The sequence below is a fragment of the Crocodylus siamensis genome, chromosome 1 (genome assembly GCF_052110815.1).
Source record: "Crocodylus siamensis isolate JL-2025a chromosome 1, ASM5211081v1, whole genome shotgun sequence".
Taxonomy (NCBI): domain Eukaryota; kingdom Metazoa; phylum Chordata; order Crocodylia; family Crocodylidae; genus Crocodylus; species Crocodylus siamensis.
The window spans coordinates 45,074,337-45,094,361 of NC_143395.1; the positions used below are offsets into that span (position 1 = coordinate 45,074,337).

Sequence of the window (20,025 nt, forward strand, 5' to 3'; positions counted from 1 at the left end):
AGGAATTCAAAAGAGGATGGAGCTAGACTGTTCTGAGTGGTGGCAGATGACAGAACAAGAAGCAATAGTCTCAAGCTCCACAAAGGGAAGTTTAGGTTAGATATTAAGAAGAATTTTCTCACTAGGAGAGTAGTGGAACACTGGAACAGGTTACCCAGGGAGGTGGTCGAATCTCCATCCTTGGAGATTTTTAAGACATGGCTGGACAAGGCTTTGGCTGGGATGATCTAATTGGGGATGGCTCTGCTTTGAGCAGGAGGTTGGACTAGATGACCTTCTGAGGTCCCTTCCAGCTCTAACTTTCTATGATTATTAGATCTCAGTTTTCCCTCCAACACCTTGACCATTTAGATTGTGAACTTTTAGGACAAAAACACACTTTTGCACTCTGTGGGTACATCCAGATGAACAGGGGTGTGCACTTATAGGGGCACAAATAATAGCTGCACAAATCTGCGCCACTACTTTGTGCTGCAGTGCACACCCGTGCACATGCACTTTGCTGTGGGACATATTGTCCGACTGTGGGCACACTGCCCATACCCAGGTCCTCCTGGCCCCTTCTGTGCTGCTGGGAGTTGGCCAGGGCACAGAGTGCTTCAATGTGAAGCTAGCCTGCAACCAGCCTCCACATTAAGGCACCCTGCACCCCAGCCAGCTACGGAGCAGCATGTGGAGATGGGGCAGCCAGCAGCCCAGGGCTCTTTGCCCCCTTGTATCCATATAACTTGGCATGAGGGCTCTGCAGTGGACTCTTAAAATTTAAATTTGGAAAAAAATATCCTAAAATAAAAACTCCCTTTTAAATGATATTTTTGCTTCCTGCAAACAAATGGCTCAAATATTTTGTTTTTTATAGAGGAACAATTTAGAACTGGAGACAAAGTGTGTGTGTGTGTGTGTGTGTGTGTGTGTGCAGGGGTTGTTACCTTTTATCACACTGGATATCATTTGCTACATGTATGAGAAGCAGAAATAGACCCCAAACTTTTGGTCTGGTATTTCATTTATTAAACAACTAGTTTATTTGCAAGGCTATAGATTTTCCCAAAAACAGGTAGCACACAAACCTTTATTGTTAATCAGAAGCAAAAAAATATACAGATTTTCAATGCCTCTGAGATTGAAAAGCATGCCCAAAATGAATTTAAGTCAGTGAACTGTTTTTTTATGGTTATTTAATTAAAATAAGAGTAATCAGTGAGCCAGTAAAGTAATAGGCAACTCAAGGAACAATATAAAGAATCAAGAGTTTTGTCATGTCTATCAACCAGAATAGCCATAAAACATGGTAGTGTTGTAGCCAGACATATAATTTTGTGGTTACATTTATGTGCTCACACAACTCCCAACAGGAACAAAAGGAAGAAATTGGGGAGACTGAGGAGGGATGACACTGTTCACTATCCTAGAGTGACTCTGATTGAGAAGGATATGACCATAATTTTGTCATTGCTAGGGAGGATTATATTAAAACAGACTGAATTATCTGGAACACATATAGTTTTCTGTTAAATGTTGAATGCCAGGTACCATTTCTAAATTTATAATTGTTCATATAGTCAGGGTGCAGTGTTTGGGAGGAAAGTATCATCCACAATCATCATGGACATTTTTTGCATAATCCACAATGATTAAATGTGGTGCCCTCCTACAAAAGGCAGGCTGTGGAGAAGAAATGGGATATTTTCCAGAGTCACTCAAGTCTGGCTATTCTGAGCTGACAGAGCTATTCAGCTGGCATAATTCTAACAAACCTCCTTAACCAGAAGCTGGACAAAGATCCTACAACATACAGACTCTGGTTTTGGGTAGAGTTTTTGCATTTTCTAGAGAAAGCTGGCTGTGTTGATCTAGGGATTTCTGGCAAATGAGTCTTTGAAATGGCATTCAAATAAAGTTTTAAATGATTTATATTCAGAAACTTATGCCTCACCTCTCAGAGTTTTTCTCTTTTTTCTCCTTTATTCTGCAGGGTTTTTGGCATGTTTAACCATGCTGATGACAGAGAGACGGTGTATGCCTGGTTTACATTCTCACACTGGCTTGTTTATGCAAACAGTGCAGCAAACCCTATTATTTATAATTTTCTTAGTGGTAAGTTTCTAGCTGATGTTAGGTTTCAAGGTTAAGGTTTAGTTTAAGTATAGTAAGTGGTAAAAATATGGTAGAAGTCTTACCTGGTAATTAAGAACAGCACAACTTACCATAGGGCCTTAGCTCTAAATCATGATTTCAGTACCACTTTCAAGCATTCTGTGGGCTTTAAGTATCCTCATTCACTTTAGGGGAACAAATATTTGAGTAGGAGTGGCAGAATCTGACCATGAGGAAGGGTCAGAAGTATTGGGAAGCCCTGAGTAAATAGAGAAAATTTCTGTTTAATTTAGTTATTCCTCGTTAGGCCTCAACTGGCAGGAATCTCAGTGAAAAATATGGCTTTTTAGAAGGGATAGAAAACAATAAATATTTTTTGAAAGGTTTTGAAAAAATAAGGAATTTCAATGAACATTCCTAAATGTTATATTCATAAAAGTATATTTACCAGTCTCTCTTTTTTTTACCTGACTTTATTATTAATATGAGATTGTTGCTAATAACAAATATGTATGCTATAGATCAAGGACACTTGTACATGTGAGGGGGGTTTAGTTCCCCTAAACTGAAATGGTGGATTTTTAATGGGTTGTTAATTCTGACCCAACATTTCAATTTAGGAGCTTCCATCACTGTGACAAAGCAGTGACAGCCTGCTGTCAGCTTACACCACCCCCTCCCCCTCCATCATGGGCAGGCTCCACCCAGGAGAAAAAAAAGTAGTCAGGAGCCCAAACGTTTTTTTTCTTTACAGAGTCTGCCTGCCTTTTGAGCAGCTGGGGGGTGGGGAGGGGGAGCTGCCAGCAGCCCCTGGGCTGTGGGGGACCCTGGTCCTTCCCTTCACAGTGGCAGCACCCCCCAGGTGGCATCTGCCCACTAGCAGCCTGCCTGGGTACCCTTGGGGGTCACTGGTGCCACGGAGGGAAGGTCCAGGGCCCCCCCCACTTCTTTTTTCCCCCCCCGATGGAGCCTGCCTGTGTATGCTTGTCACAGAGGGGAATCCTAGGGGTGGCCGTGATCTCCCCTAGCGCCCCCTACCGTGCCAAGTTTACTTTAAAGCGCCCTCGTTCTCGCCCACCACGTCTTGATCTTATATATAAATAAAAGGGAGGCTGCCTCTCGTCTTCTTGGACACAGTTCTACTCCTGTGCATTAGCCGTGTTGCACTAATGGGTGTTCCTGCTCCCCAGCCTTATGGGCTATGCGTGGTTCCAACAGCCCCTTTACCATGCCCCAAGCCTCGCTGATGGACCGGACGTTGTTCGGTCAGTCTTGCTCTCTGCACCCTCTCTGGCACTCAGGCTCTCTGCGGCCCTCATCTCTCACAGTGCCCTCTGGCGCTTGGGCTCTCCGCATCCCTTGTCTTGCAGCTTGCACCCCACAGGTGCTCTGGCTTTCCACAGCCTTTTCTTGCAACTGCGCCCTCTGGCACTCGTCAATCTCTGCCTCTTTGCCTCAGGGCTTCTCACTGCCCCCTTTGCCTTGGGACTTCTCACTGTCAGGTGGGTTCATGTGGCCATAGCCGTGCCTGGCCCCAACTCTCCTCCTCAGGGTCTCAAACCCCCACAGCTGGGCTCATGCCTGGCCCTTTGCTTTAGGGCTGGGGTCTGTGCTCCCCAAAGTGCTGCACCTTCTCTGAGGCCAGGGTCAGTACACCCCCAAAATGCTGTGCCCTTTATAGCATCGGGGTCCCCATGCTACTGTGGCCCCCCTCCTCCAACCAAATAGCCTCACCCAAACCACTGGTTGTAAACAGCAAACAGAAACGCAAGCCTCTTGGCTACAACAGAAATTCAAGCCGCTTAGCTATAACATTAGTCCTGCCACATCAGGGGTGCTCTATCCTTCCCCCAGTCTCACAGCTATACCTGCGGTCTAGCCTCTTCTTTTTGGTCAGTCCGGCAGAGCTCCTCCCTCTATGGCTGCTAACAGGGAACTGCCTGCCTGGCCTCAGCCTGGGAGTTTTCTAGGAGCCAGGCCCTGCCCCTTCCTGTCAGCTGACCCACAGCAGTTGCCCTAGCAACCCATAGATGGGCTCCTCTCTTATGGAGCAGTATGTAGCAAGCATCTCAGTGCCCTGCTACACACGTCCCCTCTTTATAGGAGCAGAGCACCCAGGTGCTCTGCAACAGAGCTGCTGATGGGTCATGCAATCCTGGGGCTGTGAAGGAGCCTGGTGCTTCCTTCCATAGTTGTGGTGTCCCCCAGGGCCACCTGGGCAAGGTGCTAGCTGGGTGGGTGCTGCCCCAGCTCACGGGCAGCACCCAGCCCAATCCAATGGCCCAAGGGGCATTGGAATCCCAGGTGTGCTTGGGGAAGCTCAGACTTGGTGGGCTTTCAGTGCCCTGTGCACTGTCCCCACCACCTTCCCACTGCCTGGAACCTCCCCGGAATGAGCTGTCTTGCTCCTGGGGCAGTGCAGGAAAGTGGTACTAAGGTGGCTGGGTATGCTGGTGGCTGGAGAAGGTGCCAAGATTGGTGCATGGGACACTGGAAGCCTGGTAACCCAAGCTTCCAAGAGCCTGCCTGAGATTTTTGTGCCCTGTGTACCATCCCTGCCACCTTCTCTGGCCACTACACATGTACATGTGCACAATTTTTTTTATCCACAACAGGACAATTTGCCCTGATCAAACTAAAATACATCTGAGAAGATCTAAGTTGCCATACTCAAATTTTGACTGAAAAAAGTGGACCATATGCACACTGTGGCATCATTATGTTAGATAGATGATGATTTCTCATAACTTTTTATTATGTGTACATGGCCCCAACATCACATGTACAAGTGCCCCAAGTGAACAATCTTCAAAAGTGTGGTTCAGATAGACCTTAAGTAAACTTTTGGATGTTCATCAGCATGTCAATGTCTTCAAAACTGGCTTAGAAACTTTTTTATGCTAAGAAATAAAAGAGCATTTAGAAGTGGGCAAACTCTTATTCACAAACATTTGTTTCTTCTTTCAGCTGAAATGTATTAGTTTGGAAGCCATATTAAAAAAGGAAAAACTATCTAAAAATATTAAAAGAAAAGGTTAACCATATTTTTTTGAATGCATTCTGAAGTTAAATTAAGACCTTACATTAAATTCTAGGACTTTCTTACTTTGTCTGAATGGGTTCACCAGATTCTAATCGCCACCATAAGAAGTGGCTCAGATCCCTTTATGTAGGCATTTAGTTATATTGTAACATCATTTCGGTTTCTGGGTTCCTCAAATATTCATTATGCAATCTGTTTGGAAAGTAAATTTTAGGTATCCTCTTTTTACTGATGGTGAAACTGAGAGATGAATAAATTGAGGGTATGATCACACAAATATAATGATTCCCTTCATAAAATGATAAAGCTCCAAATTTACTAGTGTGTAATTTTAGCTTATGATACTTATGTAGTTTTAGTTTTGGTTTATTTAACATAGTTGTCTGCTTTAGTAAGGGACTGGACTTCATAATCATGAGCTCCATATAGTCCTGTGTTTTTGTTTCAGTTTCATCACTGTAAATCAAGTCTCAGCTGAAATGTAGAAATTTATATTGCCATGGAACTAGTGTGAGATCAAAATCTGGCCCTGAATAACTTGTCCAAATGCCAGATATACTGATTTTTCTCCCCCCACCCTCCTTTTTTTCTGTATCTTTACTTCCATAAAGCATTGCTGCAGCAATTTTAATAGGCTATAACATTTTTAAGGAACATAAAACATTTTTTTAAACATTTGATTTAATATATTGGAGCTCATGTGCTTCTGATATTTTAAATTCCCATTTTCTTTGTAAATTGTTCAGGATAAAATAGAAGTTACTTATGTTCTCCCATTTCACATGTCAGATAATAATACAAACATTTCAATACATCAAATTTCACTTAAAAAATAAATTGTCATTTATTCAACAAACCACCTAGGAGAGAGCGACAGGAACTGTTCTACTCTGCAATATAAAAATAATAGGATTTATGCTGCACTTAATATAAAACCTGATAAAAAGCGTAATTTTGCAGCTGTTTCCTAAACTTCTCAAACTGCTTTTTTCCCCATGGTATAAAAAGAGTACTTGACTGTTTTGGACATGTTTTAGCACTAATTAACCACTCATCTTCCATGTTCATGGAAGATAGATAAAAGCACAATGTATTTGGATAACGTTTTCATGCCTGCCTTTTTTAATCAACAGGGAAATTTAGAGAAGAATTTAAAGCAGCATTTTCTTGTTGCTTATGTGGCATTCATCATCACCAGGATGAGCGTCTCACCAGAGGGCGTGCAAGTACAGAAAGCCGAAAATCCTTGACCACGCAGATTAGCAATTTTGATAATGTTTCAAAACTTTCAGAACACGTTGTACTGACTAATATAAACACAATTCCAGCAAATGGTACTGGACCTATTCACCACTGGTAGTATACTTATCCTGATGTCTTTTAATGCCTTTGTAAATTAAAATTTGGTCATGCCTCCAACAGTCTTTTTACCAGTGTCCAGAAGTCTACAGGGCAAAAAGGAATTTAGGATTGCAAACTAGCAGTAAGCAAAATTGTTACATAAGCTATTTTATACATTAAATTACAACTTTAAAAAAAAACCCAAACCTTTAGAAACATAATTTACTCTACTTTTAACATGTCTAAGATATGTGGGGAGAGAGTATTAATTTTTTGCCTTACTATGTGTATTGGGTCCCTACTTGCTTTGGTTTCCAAATAAACAGCAGGTATCATGAAATGTGTAAAATTGGAATTGGAATGTTTTTGCAATAAGCATATATTCAACTTGTATCTGATTCTCTAAATATGCCAAGATAGAGATGACTTTTTCAGAAGAGATATGTTAACTAAGCTCTTTTTTTTAAAATGGAAAGTAAAAAATAATTTCAATTTACCAACTCTGGAGATTATCAGAATGTCAGATGTTGGATTCGTATTGCATTCCCCCCAGTTCCTTCAGTTAGTGGAAACAGCTGTATAATTTACTGTTTGATGTTCCTTTTCCCTTTATATGCCATTAGAGCTCTCCTAGGGTAACAGAGTCCAGAGTCTGTGTGGTAGGATTTTTGCTTAATGCTACTGGCAAACATTACACTTTCTTGATAGTGTTGGAGCACTATAGTATAAATTTTATAGCAAAAGCCATATCTAGGCCTCATATGACTTTGGTTTAGTTCACTAAAGGGCCTTTTCACTGCAGAAAAGCAGTGTTCCAGTTGGGAATCACACAAAGAGATTAATAGGGGTGTGCAAAGTGGGCAGTATTAGATCTGGAATGGGATTTGGCCCGATTTGGGGGACAGTGATTCAGTTCACTGATTTGAATCACTGTCCTGATTCAATTCATCTGAATCTGAAGGTTCAATTCTGATTTGGAGAATCAGTAATTTAGCCGTAGACACAGCTTTATATGTTTTTTCTATGTAACTTGAGGTACCAGGCATGGCTCATGAACGCTGAGATGGTGGGGAGAATGGAGCATCCCACAGGAGCACAGGGAGGGTCAGCTGCCCAGTGCAGGAGGGACTCCTCCCCATGGCCCTCTGGCTCAGCGATCAGCCATGGGGGGACCCCAGGTGCCTCCCCAGACCTAGGAGACACAAATCACTGAGCTGGGGGGTGGGATGCTCCCCTGTGCACTCAGCAGCAGACCCAAAAGTGGACCTGAAGTTCTTCTGGTCCACTTCTTGGTCCACCGCAAAGAGCATGGAGGACCCCTTCCCCCCACCACGCTTCCATGGGATGTCCCGTTTGTTCCACCATCTCACTGTTCACAAGCCATGCCTGGTACCTCGAGGTATGTAGAAAAAACACATAAAGCTGTGTCTATGGCTGAATCATCAAATCTCTCCAGATTGATTTGGAGGCTTCTGATTCAATTTGGAGAGATTAATTCATCTCCTGATTCTATTCAGATTTGAAGATTCGGTCACTGAATAGTGTCTAAAATTCTTCTAGAAGACTGGACTCGTACATTAGCTTTATTCTATATTGTGTTATTTACTATAGTAGATATCCTCCAGGAATGGAGGAGTAAAGATGATCCCATATTTAACAATAAAACTAAGCAGCAGCAGCAATGAAAATGGGTATAGTTGCAGGCACAGGTCAGGGTGAACTGTCTATAGTTCAGTCTGTTTAAACGAATAACCTTGGAACCGTAAAGAAGCTATGTGCTTACCCAGAGTATCCACTTACCCAAGCCAAATATAAGCAAGCAATACTTGTTAAGTACACAACATTGTCATTGTTGTGGCTCCACTTGTGCTTCATTTTTAGGGTTTCTAACAGTTAATTTGGAGGCACTAAAAGAGGCCATGAAAATGAAGGAGGTAGTCTGTTTCTGTTATTCCTGTAACACTATCAACCTTGAAACTGACTAGATCCCTTCATTTTCAGAGCTTATATTAGTCACTGTAGGGGCAGCTATTAGAAGCCTTGATAGCAAAATCAATCATGAAACTAACTAGCTGTTGTCATTCTCAAAGCTTCTAAGAGCAGCCCTTGGAGGTCTGCTTTCCTTTCAACATTTCTGGCACAGTTAAAAAGAGTGTGGTTGGTAACCAAATGGATAATTACTGTTACAGTTAGTATGCAGTTAATAATTAAGTTTCAAAGTAAACTGTGAAGCTGAGAGATGCTATGTACTGAAGTAGTTTATGCACTTAACTGATAAGCAGATAATCAGAGTGTGTTGCAATGTAAGTGATAGGCAACAAACTGGGATTGGCAACAGTTTATGTAGTTAAATTAATGAAGTACCTATGCAGTATGCCTATCAGCATTAGCCATCTCCCAACCACTGTGTAACATGGACAGTCATGATAAAGCCTTTGTATATCTATCTACCTTACATTTTCCACACCTAAGCAGGACCAATCAACAAAAAAGGTGGTGACGATTCAGAACTGGTCTTCTAGATAGAAAAATCTTTGATACTATTTGAACATTTTGTTCAATGTTCATATAGAATAATGTATTTGTTTCACTTGACAAAGTTTATTCAGTTTGGTTTTCCCATCTTCTCACACAAAAAATTTTGTGTTCAGAGGCCGGCTTCAATGGGAAGGTATCCTGGCTGGGGACCAGGCTAGTAAGCCAGTCAACATCTGGTGCTGGAAACATTGCTCCTGCCTACATTCATTATTTTCATTATTCTCACCTCCTTTGCACATCCCCTGATGTGCATGCAATTCCTAAGAATTAGTAGTGTTTTGAGCACATTATCAAATCTTGTTACGGAACAAGCCAACTTTTCAGCTGAATAGTAAATAAGCAGGATTTGGCACTTAGACCTGAAAGAGTAGCTGGCTTGAGAAATTCTATTTTACCCTTGTTTTATCAAGACATCTGAGCATCCTGTGTTCCCAGACAGAATATGATACTTTTAAAGATGAATTTAGGATTCCCAATCAATAGCCAATGCCTGTAATATTCATCATTAATGCAAGAATGTGTTGTGAATCGGACTTTCCCATAGACTTTGGGAAGAGATTGCCTAAAACACTGACAGAAGCAGTTCTAGGTGGTCATGTTACTAAACTTGTCATTAGCTGTGTTCTGCTCAAAGAGGGCCCCAGCCTCCAGGTGAACCAATGGCAACTTTCACGAGCCATAAAATAACCTTAAAATATATATTATATGTTACAGGTGCCACGGCCATATACAGCCCATTGAAGTCAGTGGAACTGCACCTGCACATACCAGGGATGAGCATAACTACAAGTTTAGATGAATCAGAGAAAGTTTCTGTGGAAGATACTGGGACAACTGAGAATACAGAGTGGTCCAAATATACCCCTGTGGCTACTAAGCTGACATCCATGGAGTTACATCAAGGATGAATTTGGGCCCATACATTAAAGGCTACTTGAGAATACCAATGTCTTTATACACCATGTGATAGATCACAACAATTAGACAAAGGGATTCCTCCAAAATGACTGCCTCTTCAATTTCCTCTCAATCTTATGGAAACCTACTTACCTCATAATGTGCTAAGAACATGCATCTTTGCAAGTCTTTTTAAAAGAAAGCATTGCATCATGTTTTGTAAATACTGTAGATATTTATTTTATATATATTTCAGATGCCATGTAACATTTTAAAATGTATCTCATAAAGAGCTATGAGTATTTGAAGGCAAAGAGTTAGAAAACCATTTAGTTTACATCCTGAAGCTATTCATGCTGGATTTAATTGTGAGACACAGTTGCTCTTCTTATACACTCTTCTTAGAAATTTAACACTTCAACAACTATGGTATACTTTTTACCACATTTTCTGCAGTTTCTCTTGAGATTGTTATTGTGATATTCACAGCTACTCATTCCAACATAACCACATCCTTAGTCATGGAATATTTGTTTTCTCTCTGTAATTCTAAGCTGAGAATTCAGAGCCATCTTCCTTTAAACTTGGGTGCCTAAAGTTAAGCATCTAAAAAAAGCAATCTGATCATAAAAGGTGCTGAGAATCTGAAACTACTGCTCAAATCAATAGGAACTATAAGGGATTGACCATTGAAATTCAGGCTGCTTTAAGACTGGTGCCTAACTTTAGCAATCAGTGTCTAAAAATGTTAGTCTCAGTCAGGTCCCCTGTGGTCTTACTGTGAAGTTGAAAACACCAATTTGTCTCATTTGTTTTTAAGGTTTGCTATTTCAGCTACTGGTTAGGACTTAGATCTTAGTAGTTAATAGATTTTACTGGAAAATTCTTTTTTATCCATGGAAAAAATTGAGTTTTCAGCAAATATAAAAAAGTCAAAATATTTCTATTGAGAAATATTGATGAGGTATCTCACATGAGCTACAGCTTACATGGCTCAAACTCCCCTTACCTCTACTTGAAGCAGTCTGGTCAGAGGTGTCTCATGATGCACTGTGTTCCTCCTTCCTGATAAGGACAGGTGGTGCATTTTAGGAGGCTTAGCACAACTGGACCATAGATAAGAAATGACATAGGGAGCCCCTAAACTGCACCTTGTGTGAGATACTATGACAGGATATCAGAATCAAAATACATGAACAACATTTTGGGGAAAATTAGATGTTTATGTTTTAATGAAAAATGAGTATTTGACACACAAAACAGATATTTTTCTCACACACAATATTTGTTGAAGACCCAATTTTCCATAAAAATGTATTTGATGGAAATTTTTTATCAGTCCTAGTAATTATTTTTTCTAGGTTTTACTGTGACCAGAGACACTTATAAACTGTTTTTCCTCCCTTCCTTTATCTTTCTCTGTGTATCTAAGTATTTATAAAGTGCCTAATTACTCCTCTCATTTAACTCAGTGTTATACTTGTATAACTATATAGACTTTGTTTAACTTACTCCTGATTTACACTGCTGTGAAGTGAGAGGAAAATCACTCCTCATCCTGTTTGTATATAAAGTTTTTTAAAGTAAAAGAAGAAAAAAAAAATCTGCGAAAATCATTAAAATAAAAGCATAAAAACCTTCAAGTTCTCCACATGTGTATGTTTAAATTCCCAAACTCAGCTGAAACACAGCTTTCTTTTCAGCCAATGATTTTTTTGCTGCCCCCTTCAAGAAGAAAAGTCCTGACTGTGGGATGAGCAAATCTGAGAGGGGAAAAGAGGTCTGGGTTTTTTGCACAGTGAATGTTGCAGCTGAATTTCTAGTCTAATACCCACCAAAAAATTGTTGGTCATTATACAGAACCATGTAAGTGGAAAAGAAGTGTGGGTGATACATCAAGCATTTACTAACCCATAAGAAAGGTGTGGATGGTCTAAGAAGATATATCAGCCTTGTGAAGGAACTGCTGAGGCTCCTAAAAGTATACTTAAAAAAACGAAAAAGGGGGTGGAGAATATTGTTATCTTGAGTTTGCTGCCCTAAGTTGACAGCAACTCACATTAAAGACTGTGGGAGGAGCAGGGCTGAACCTTAGTTGCCAAACCAAATTAAAACTTGAGTTGTCTTGTTTCCTCTGGTCTTTTAAGGATTTAGCCAAGATGTATAAGGATCTTAATGTTCTCACCCAGTCAGGGAAAAGCTTACATGTTCTGAAATCACTGACCTTTCCTCACTGCTTTAACCTTAACAATAGATTTTTGTGTGAAGATCAGAAGTAAAAGATGAGTCCTATTCAGTGATCTGATAAATATAACTTCATTCTACCAGGAATTTCCACTTAAAAATTACATCTCTGGGAGAGGTATTATAGATTCAGAGTTTATTAAAGGAATGACAGAATTTCTTAAACAAATAAAGCACTGGAACAGGCTATGCAGAGAGGTTGTGGAATATCCATAGAGATTTTTAAGACTGGGGTAGACAAATCCTTTGCTGGAATGAAACAGTTGGTCATGGTCCTGCTTTGAGCAAAGGGGTTGGACTTGATGACCTCCTCCTCAGGTCTCTTTCAGCCCTAATTTTCTATGACAGGCAAAGTCTGGCCCACAGAACAGATCGGGCCCATGGTAGACTCTACTTCTCACCAGCCCCTCTGGCAGCAGCACCTTCTGACTGCCACCGCTGGACCCAGTGACCAGGCACCCCAGCCCATCCACCCCATACCCACTGCTGGGGGTGGAACTCGTGCAGACAGGGCATGTGGCCAGGCAGCAAGGATGGGGCTGCAGCTGGGAGCGAGATGGGCCCTTCCTCTCTCCTCCAGCCTGCCCCCCCGACCCCTTACACACCAGCACTGGAGCCCTGGTGCTGAAACACGTTGCCTGGACAGTAGCGTGTTTCAGGACCAGGGCAAGTGGACAACCATAGAGATGCTTTGGCAGCCAGAGAATCTCCATGGAGGACCCCAGCCTCCGGTTGCCTCAGGGACTGCTTTGCTTTTTTAAACTTTGATTTTTTTAGACTCCTGGCTATCCAGGGCTCTAATTTTCTTCCCGCGCTGAAAGTTTGCAGTGCGGGGAATGTTTTTTTGTTCCTGCATGTGCCTGTTGCCCTGCCTCAAAGGGGTTTGAGGAGGGGCAAGAGGCATGTGCATGCTCATGTGGATGCACCCATAGAGTGCAGCTGGGTAGCAGCACCTCATCCTCTCTCCACTGTTTCTTCAGGTGGGATCCAGCACCACTTGAAGAGAGAGAGAGAGAGAGAGAAAGAAAGATCCAAAGGTGATCTGCACCTTCATCCCCACTTTTACCAGGACCTTTAAATTGTGCTCCCTCACTATCAAAACTTTCAAATCACCTATGCTCTGGAGCCTGCTGCTCTTTGTTCTTCCCCTCTTCTGCATCCCCTTTCCTGAATGCAGTAGCAGGGAAAAGGAGGGGTCAAGTGGTAATGGCACATGGCCCCTGGGCTCTGTGAAAGAAGGGGCTGAGCATCCCTGATGTTGCCATTCATCGCATCCAATTTCACTGCTGTAGATTTCAGGAGAGGGGGATGAGGGAGGTGAAGAGCAAACAGCAGCAAGCTCCAGAGCTGCTTGAAAGCAGGGACTTGGGGTAGACCAGTATTGAGTTCATAAAACTCACAGCATGGACAGAGCTCCCAATAGGACATGCCGGTAAGCTCTGAGAGCTCATTGCACAAGCAGCACAGAGCCAAAACCCTACCAGAATTCATTCCTGTGTCCAGCCAGTGGCTTCTACCAGAAGCGTGTAAGATAAGAAGAGGGCAGGTGAAATAAATAATGATTCTTTTATTTTAGGTGTCACCATATGTTTGAGAAATAACAAATAAAGTACCTATATTTATTAAAGGAATATGTAATTTTATTCTATTTACTATCTAATAGAATAGTTAATTCTATTCTTTTTAAATTATATACGTATTATTTAATTCATATATAAAATTATATTTAATTTATTTTAATTATTTAGTTTATATATATATAAATTATTTTAAATTATATATGTATGTGTATGTATGTAATAAAGGAAAAAATATTCATGCATCATCAGGCCCATTAGTCTGACCTCAGTACTGTAAAGAAAAGAATAATTAAACAGAAGGAAATAAACAGACAATGGGATAAAATGAATCATGTCTTAACCAAAAGAAGACTGTTCCAGACTAACTTGATGTATCTTTGGTAAGCTTAATTTTTTTTTAGGCAAGGAAATGCAGTAGATCTTATTTATCTGGACTCCAGTGAAGCACTTTGATATAGTACCTTATAGGAAATCATTTTTAGTTAATGAAAATGAAGATTAATAGAAAAATGATAAGTTGGAAGTGAGAAAATGGCTTGAGAGGTGTTATTTTAAAAAATAATTTTTTCAAGGGTGAGTCTTGGAACTCATTTGTTAAATATTATTAATCATGACCTTGACACAAGAAGTGGGAATATGGTGATTAAATTAAGAATTTCTGTAGGGAGGAACTAGGTTTGTTAAAGTTAGGGTCTGGGAGCAGTGACCAGTACTGCAAGTGTGGCTGTACCTGGCTGTTCCTAGCCCCACCTTAAACTAAGGCAGGCAGACCATGCCACAGAAACATCAGACAGAAACATTTTTAAAGTCTCTCCTCCCTTTCCTTTCCTGTTCAACAGTACCTTACCTCCTCTCCTATTTTCCACTCTCACTCTCTACTTAAGCTTCTGGGTGCAGCAGGGGAGACCTGACTGACATTGCTGCTATCCCCAATTGCTGGGATCAGTGGTGGTGGTGGTGAGAAGGTTCCTAATTGTTCAGCCTGCTCTTGGGCTGATGGGGAGTACCTGGGATGACTGGGCAGGGATGGAAACTTGCTCATCACCACTAGCCCAGCTCTCTATACAATCAATTTGGAGTGGATATGGAGCAGCTTTAGAGCTCCCTCTGCTTCCAGGTTATCCAGGGGCAAAAGCAGCAGCAGGTGAAGGAAGGAGGATAATGGGAAAGGAAGGGAGGCCACTGAGCACAGAACAACGGATGGGGTACCAAGAAGGGCTTCTTACTAGTGCTGTATGAAATTTCAGCAGCTGTTTCATTTCAGAGCTTTTTTAGCCCATTTCAGTGTCTGAAACACCAAATCCAAAATGAAATGGAAGGCTCCAAAACATCTCTGAAACAAAATGAAACAATCTAAAGCGTTTCAGAAAATGTTGGAAAATTTCAGTTTTGGAGCCGGGCTTGTAGGGGAACAGAAACGCAGAAAAGGGAGGGGGGAGAGGGGGTGGGGAAGGACTGCTCTTATATTGACATCTGTATCTGACCAGTGTCTGTGATCTGTCCCTGAGGTCCTTTCCAATCCCAGTGCTCTGGGGGAAGGATGGAGAAACAGCATATAAGTCTCTCTGTGAAGCCTTTCTGTCCCTTTTGTGAGCTGTCTCTGGAAGCAACAGTGTGTGAAAGGTACTGTGGCTGCCTCCAGTGACTGGCTTCCTAGTCAGTCTCCTGCTAGTCTTTCTTTTTGGAAAGGATTGGATACACCTTTCCAATATATTACAGATACAAGATATAGTAAGCAGATAGAAGAAGATACAGTAAATAGAAAGTATAGTAAACTAAACAGATAGAGAAGAAGATATAGTAAACACATAGATACAGGCGTCCCTCACCATTCACGAGGGATACATTCCTGTGATGCCCACAAATGGCAACATTCATGAATAGGGCACTGAGTTCATGAACACAGTGCCCCTGGTGGCTGCAAGGGGTGGGTACAGCTCTGGCAGCAATGGCGGGGATGCAGCGGTGGGGATCCAACAGCAGAAGCCCGGTGGCAGCAAGCACGGAGCTCCCAAGGAGCTCCGGTAAGTGTTTAAAGTGTATTTAAAATGCAGGTTCAGGATTCATTAATTTGAAACTATGCATGCTAAACCTGCAAATACCAAGGGTTTCCTATATAGCTAAATAATCAGATAGAAGAAGATACAATAAACACATAGATATAGTCAAATAAGCAGAGAAGAGAAGAAGATATATAGTAAACACATAGAAGATATATTACACACACACACACTTTCCAGCACAGCAAACGTTATGAAGCATCCTAGAAAGGCAGGTGCCAAGTCTTCTGGCAAGGGAGCAAGAGGGGGCAGAGGGAAAGCTCTATGTTTCCCACCCCCTCAAACTTAGAAGTACCCTCTTCCCTAGCAGGCATGAAGCTTCTGCTGCTAGTGGCAGCAAGGATGTGGAAGCAGTGTCTGCACCTGCCCCACCCCCACTAACACCAGCAATAATAATAACCCCCAGCACCACCAGCATGACAAGCACTGTCATGACAGTCTCCTCCACCCAAGATTCAGTTCCCAGCATGAGCCTCCCAGTGCCAGAGGAGAAGCTGGATCTGAAACCAGGGGAGCTCAGTGCCATAGCCATGGAAATTCTGGGGAAGGAGGAGGAAACTGAGTTTCTGCTCCACACCTCTCAAAGTTCCCCTAGAGCCAGGGGAATGCAGTGTGGAGGGGGTTATGGAGACAGGTGGCTCAGCTTCCCCTGTTGTTGTGCCTCTGCCTGCTGAGGAGGGGGATAAGACAGGATCCTCACCCACACCCCAGAAGTGAGGGGATAGTGTAGTGAGGGATCATTTTGAGGTAGCAGATGATCCCAAGTATGCTATTTGCCTTTACTGATGATTCAAGACCAGCTGGGGTAAGCACGAGAAACACTTCAGCACCACGGGGATGCTGATGCGTATCAGGAGGCACCACCTCCTTGCCCTCGCTCAGCCTGGCACCGGTGGGAGCATGCCCCACTCTCACTCCAAAGCCCCCATTCCCCAGAAGCAGAGGCAGGCCACCCTTGACCAATGGGGAAAAGGAAGAGGGAAATGGGGACACATTCCCAAGGTAAGCCAGGTCAGTCAGAGCACTGGGGAGATGCTTAGTTTGGATGGCTAGGCCTTCTCCTTCACTGAGCAGCCGGGGTTCAGGTGGCTCATGGCACTCGTGGTCCCAACATACCACATGGCCACATGCACCACCTTCAGCAGGATGGTGGTGCCCTCCCTGTATGAAGCATGCAGGGAGTACTTGAGGAAGGAGCAGTGTAAAGCAAGTCTGCAGGTGGCCTTACACTTCACCACAGACTTCTGGAGCAGCTGGGGTGGAGATCATGCCTACCTCTCCTTAACAGGGCACTGGTGTGATCAGTCATCAGTGAGCTATCCTTCAATCTGAAGTGACGGATGAGTCCCACATGGCAATGGAGAACATGGGGGCCATGAACCATATGGTGCATGGGTGTCTCACTGGGGAGGGTGATCTTACCAACAGGTTCATCGTCATCGACAACCAGGCCAACATGGTCAAGGCAGTCTGTGATGCCAATTTTGTTGGCATCCACCGTGTGTCACACAAGTTCCACCTCATAGTCAGGGATGCCTTGGAAGGGGATAGGGCTGCTGGTAATGGCACCATCACTACTACAACCAACCAGCTCATTTAAAAATGCAGGAAGGTGGCGGGCTACTTCTAACACAGCATTAAGGGAGGCAAGATGCTGCAGGGCTAACAGGCAGAGCTGAGCATTCCGCAGCACAAAATCATGCAGCATGTGGAGACTTGGTGGAACTCCACATACCTGATACACGAAAAGCTTGTCAAGCAACAGATTGGAATTAGCAACCCCCTTAACAAAAAAGTGTGGGATACCATCTCCCAGATCTTGGTGTCCTCAAACCATTCCTTGAGACCACCGAGAGCCTCAGCAGTGGCATTACCCTCCTTTTAGCCAGGTGATCCCCATAGTGAGGGAGCTTCAGAATGAAATGAAGAAGTTCCAGGGTATAGGTGTTCCTGCCTGGGGCAAGCTGCTGTTACCAGTGGTGCAGGCACTGGTGATGTGGCTGAAGGAGGGCATCAAGAAATGGCTGAATCCATTCCAGTCCAGTATTGTCCACATGCTGGCAGGCAAGTGTTACCTGAGAGTGAAGGGGAGTGTCTATGGCAGCAAAATCCTGGATCACTGGATGGAGGTGCTCGTGAACAGAGTCAGGGAGGCAGAAAGGCAAAGGCAGGGGGATGTGGAAGAGGGGGATCCACTTTCATGTGCCAGCACTCCATCTACCAGCCAGTGTCCTTCTCCACCACAGGCACTGCCAATGTGGGCTGAGGGTATGTCTTCCATGTTAGCATCCAGAAGCACCGGACCACAGCATCAGGCAGGTAGTGCTGAGGCCTTGGTGGCTACCTATCTTGCTGAGGATGAGAAGCCACTTCTCTGTGACCCCTTGGCCTACTGGGCAAGCTAAAGCCAGATGTGGCAGGATCTTCCACAATTGCCCTAGAAACACCTGTCCTGTTCACCAACCAGAGTGACAGGGTGTTCAGCATTGCTGGGGATTTAGTGACACCCTACCACACCTCCTTGGATCCTGGTTTGATGGAGCAGCTGGTGTTCCTCAAGGTGACCCTCCCACTGCTGCAGTTCCCTAAGCTCCACGTGCAGACAAAGTGAGTGCCACCCTCCTCACTCCATCCACACCTATTTCCTTTCTAAAAATTTTTTTAAAAACCATTTAATGCCCCATTCTCAGAGATGGAGGTGGCACTCACTGTATCACCAGCCAGCAAGGAAAGAACATGTCCCTGCTGAGCTTCTGTGCCAGGATGAACTTTGGAGATATGGACTGGGGCTCTGCACCAGGTCCTGGGCATGACCTAAAAATGCACCCTGCCAGTGTTGGGAGGCCTGGTGGGACTGCTGGTGGTGCAGCAGCCCCCAAGAAATACCAGAACTGCAAACCTCCCTAGTGAAAGAAGGGTAGGACATGGCTTATAACCTTTAGCCACCACACATACCCACAGTTCTGGCTAGGGACAGCCCAAACCTGTAAGATCTTTGAGAGGCCTGAGGCTTGCTGGTTGCAGTTGAGTTGTGAGGCTTCAGGTGAGCTTAGCTGCCTGGGATGCCATCTGAGAGGCATGGGCCGCAGTTTAAGGGGAGGTACAGAGCTGTGGAATGGATGCATGTTACCCCTAGACTTCAGGGGCCTAAATGGGCAGCCTCCCACCTGGAAAACATCTGAATCAATTTTCTGTCAAGGCATGGAAGGTGAAAGAGGGGCAGGCAGTTGGCCCAGAAACAGGGACCCCCCTTCCTCTCCCATTCTCTAAAAAGCACCCTGTTCAAATTCGCAGACAACACTAAGATATGGGGAGAAGTGGGCAAGCTAGAAGGGAGGAATAGGCTGCAATCAGACTTAGACAGGTTATAGGTGTGGGCAGATGAGAAAAGGATGGGTTTCAGGACTGACAAGTGCAAGGTGATGCACCTGGGGAGGAAGAACCAGCAGCATACCTACAGCCTGAGGAACTCCTTTCTCGTCAGTGCAGAGGCAGAAAAGGATCTTGGAGTCATTATTGATGCCAAAATGAACATAGTATGACAGTGTGGGGACGTAGTCAGGAAGGCCAGTCATACCTTGTCATGCATCCACAGCTGCGTCTCAAGCAGGTCCAAGGATGTGATCCTCCCCCTCTATGCAACACTGGTCAGGCCACAGTTGGAGTACTGCATCCAGTTCTGGGCACCGCACTTCAGGAGGGATGTGGACAACATGGAAAGGGTCCAGAGGAGGGCCACTCGCATGATCAGGGGGCAGCAGGGCAGGCCCTACGAGGAGAGGCTAAGGGACCTGAACCTGTTCAGCCTCCACAAAAGAAGGCTGAGGGGGGATCTAGTGGCCTGTTACAAACTAGTCAGAGGGGACCAGCAGGAACTGGGGAAGTCCCTGTTCCCCTGAGCACTACCAGGAGTGACAAGGAATAACAGTCACAAGCTGGCAGAGGGTAGATTCAGGCTAGATATCAGGAGGTGCTATTTCACTGTCAGGGCAGCTAGGATCTGGAACCAACTTCCAAGGGAAGTGATGCTGGCTCCTATCCTGGGGTCTTTAAGAGGAGGCTAGATGAACACCTTGCTTGGACCACCCAGTACTCTTTTCTGCCATGGCAGGGGGTTGGACTTGATGATCTGCTCAGGTCCCTTCTGACCCTACCAACTGTGAAACTATGAAACTATAAAACTAGGCTCAGTGTTTGTTTGAATTTACACACCACTTTTCACAGA

At 43.7% G+C, this 20,025-nt stretch overlaps 2 protein-coding genes across 3 annotated transcripts in view; both read left to right on the forward strand.

Moving 5' to 3' along the window:
- The window catches only part of HCRTR2 (hypocretin receptor 2), a 67,057-nt gene extending 55,545 nt beyond the window's left edge, over positions 1 to 11,512 (forward strand). Inside the window, exons 6-8 of one of the 2 annotated variants that reach the window (XM_090031388.1) lie at positions 1,976 to 2,097; positions 6,274 to 6,474; positions 9,734 to 11,512. In XM_090031388.1, the coding sequence (XP_089887514.1) occupies positions 1,976 to 2,097; positions 6,274 to 6,474; positions 9,734 to 9,927 (517 nt within the window). In that variant the 3' untranslated portion in view covers positions 9,928 to 11,512. Of the gene's footprint in view, positions 1 to 1,975; positions 2,098 to 6,273; positions 6,497 to 9,733 lie in introns of both variants that reach the window. The other variant, XM_090031389.1, reaches the window with a different exon arrangement.
- A 2,074-nt stretch (positions 11,513 to 13,586) lies between these two features.
- The window catches only part of GFRAL (GDNF family receptor alpha like), a 78,986-nt gene continuing 72,547 nt past the window's right edge, over positions 13,587 to 20,025 (forward strand). Inside the window, 1 exon segment of the mRNA XM_090043693.1 lies at positions 13,587 to 13,592. Coding sequence (XP_089899819.1) covers positions 13,587 to 13,592 — 6 coding nt within the window.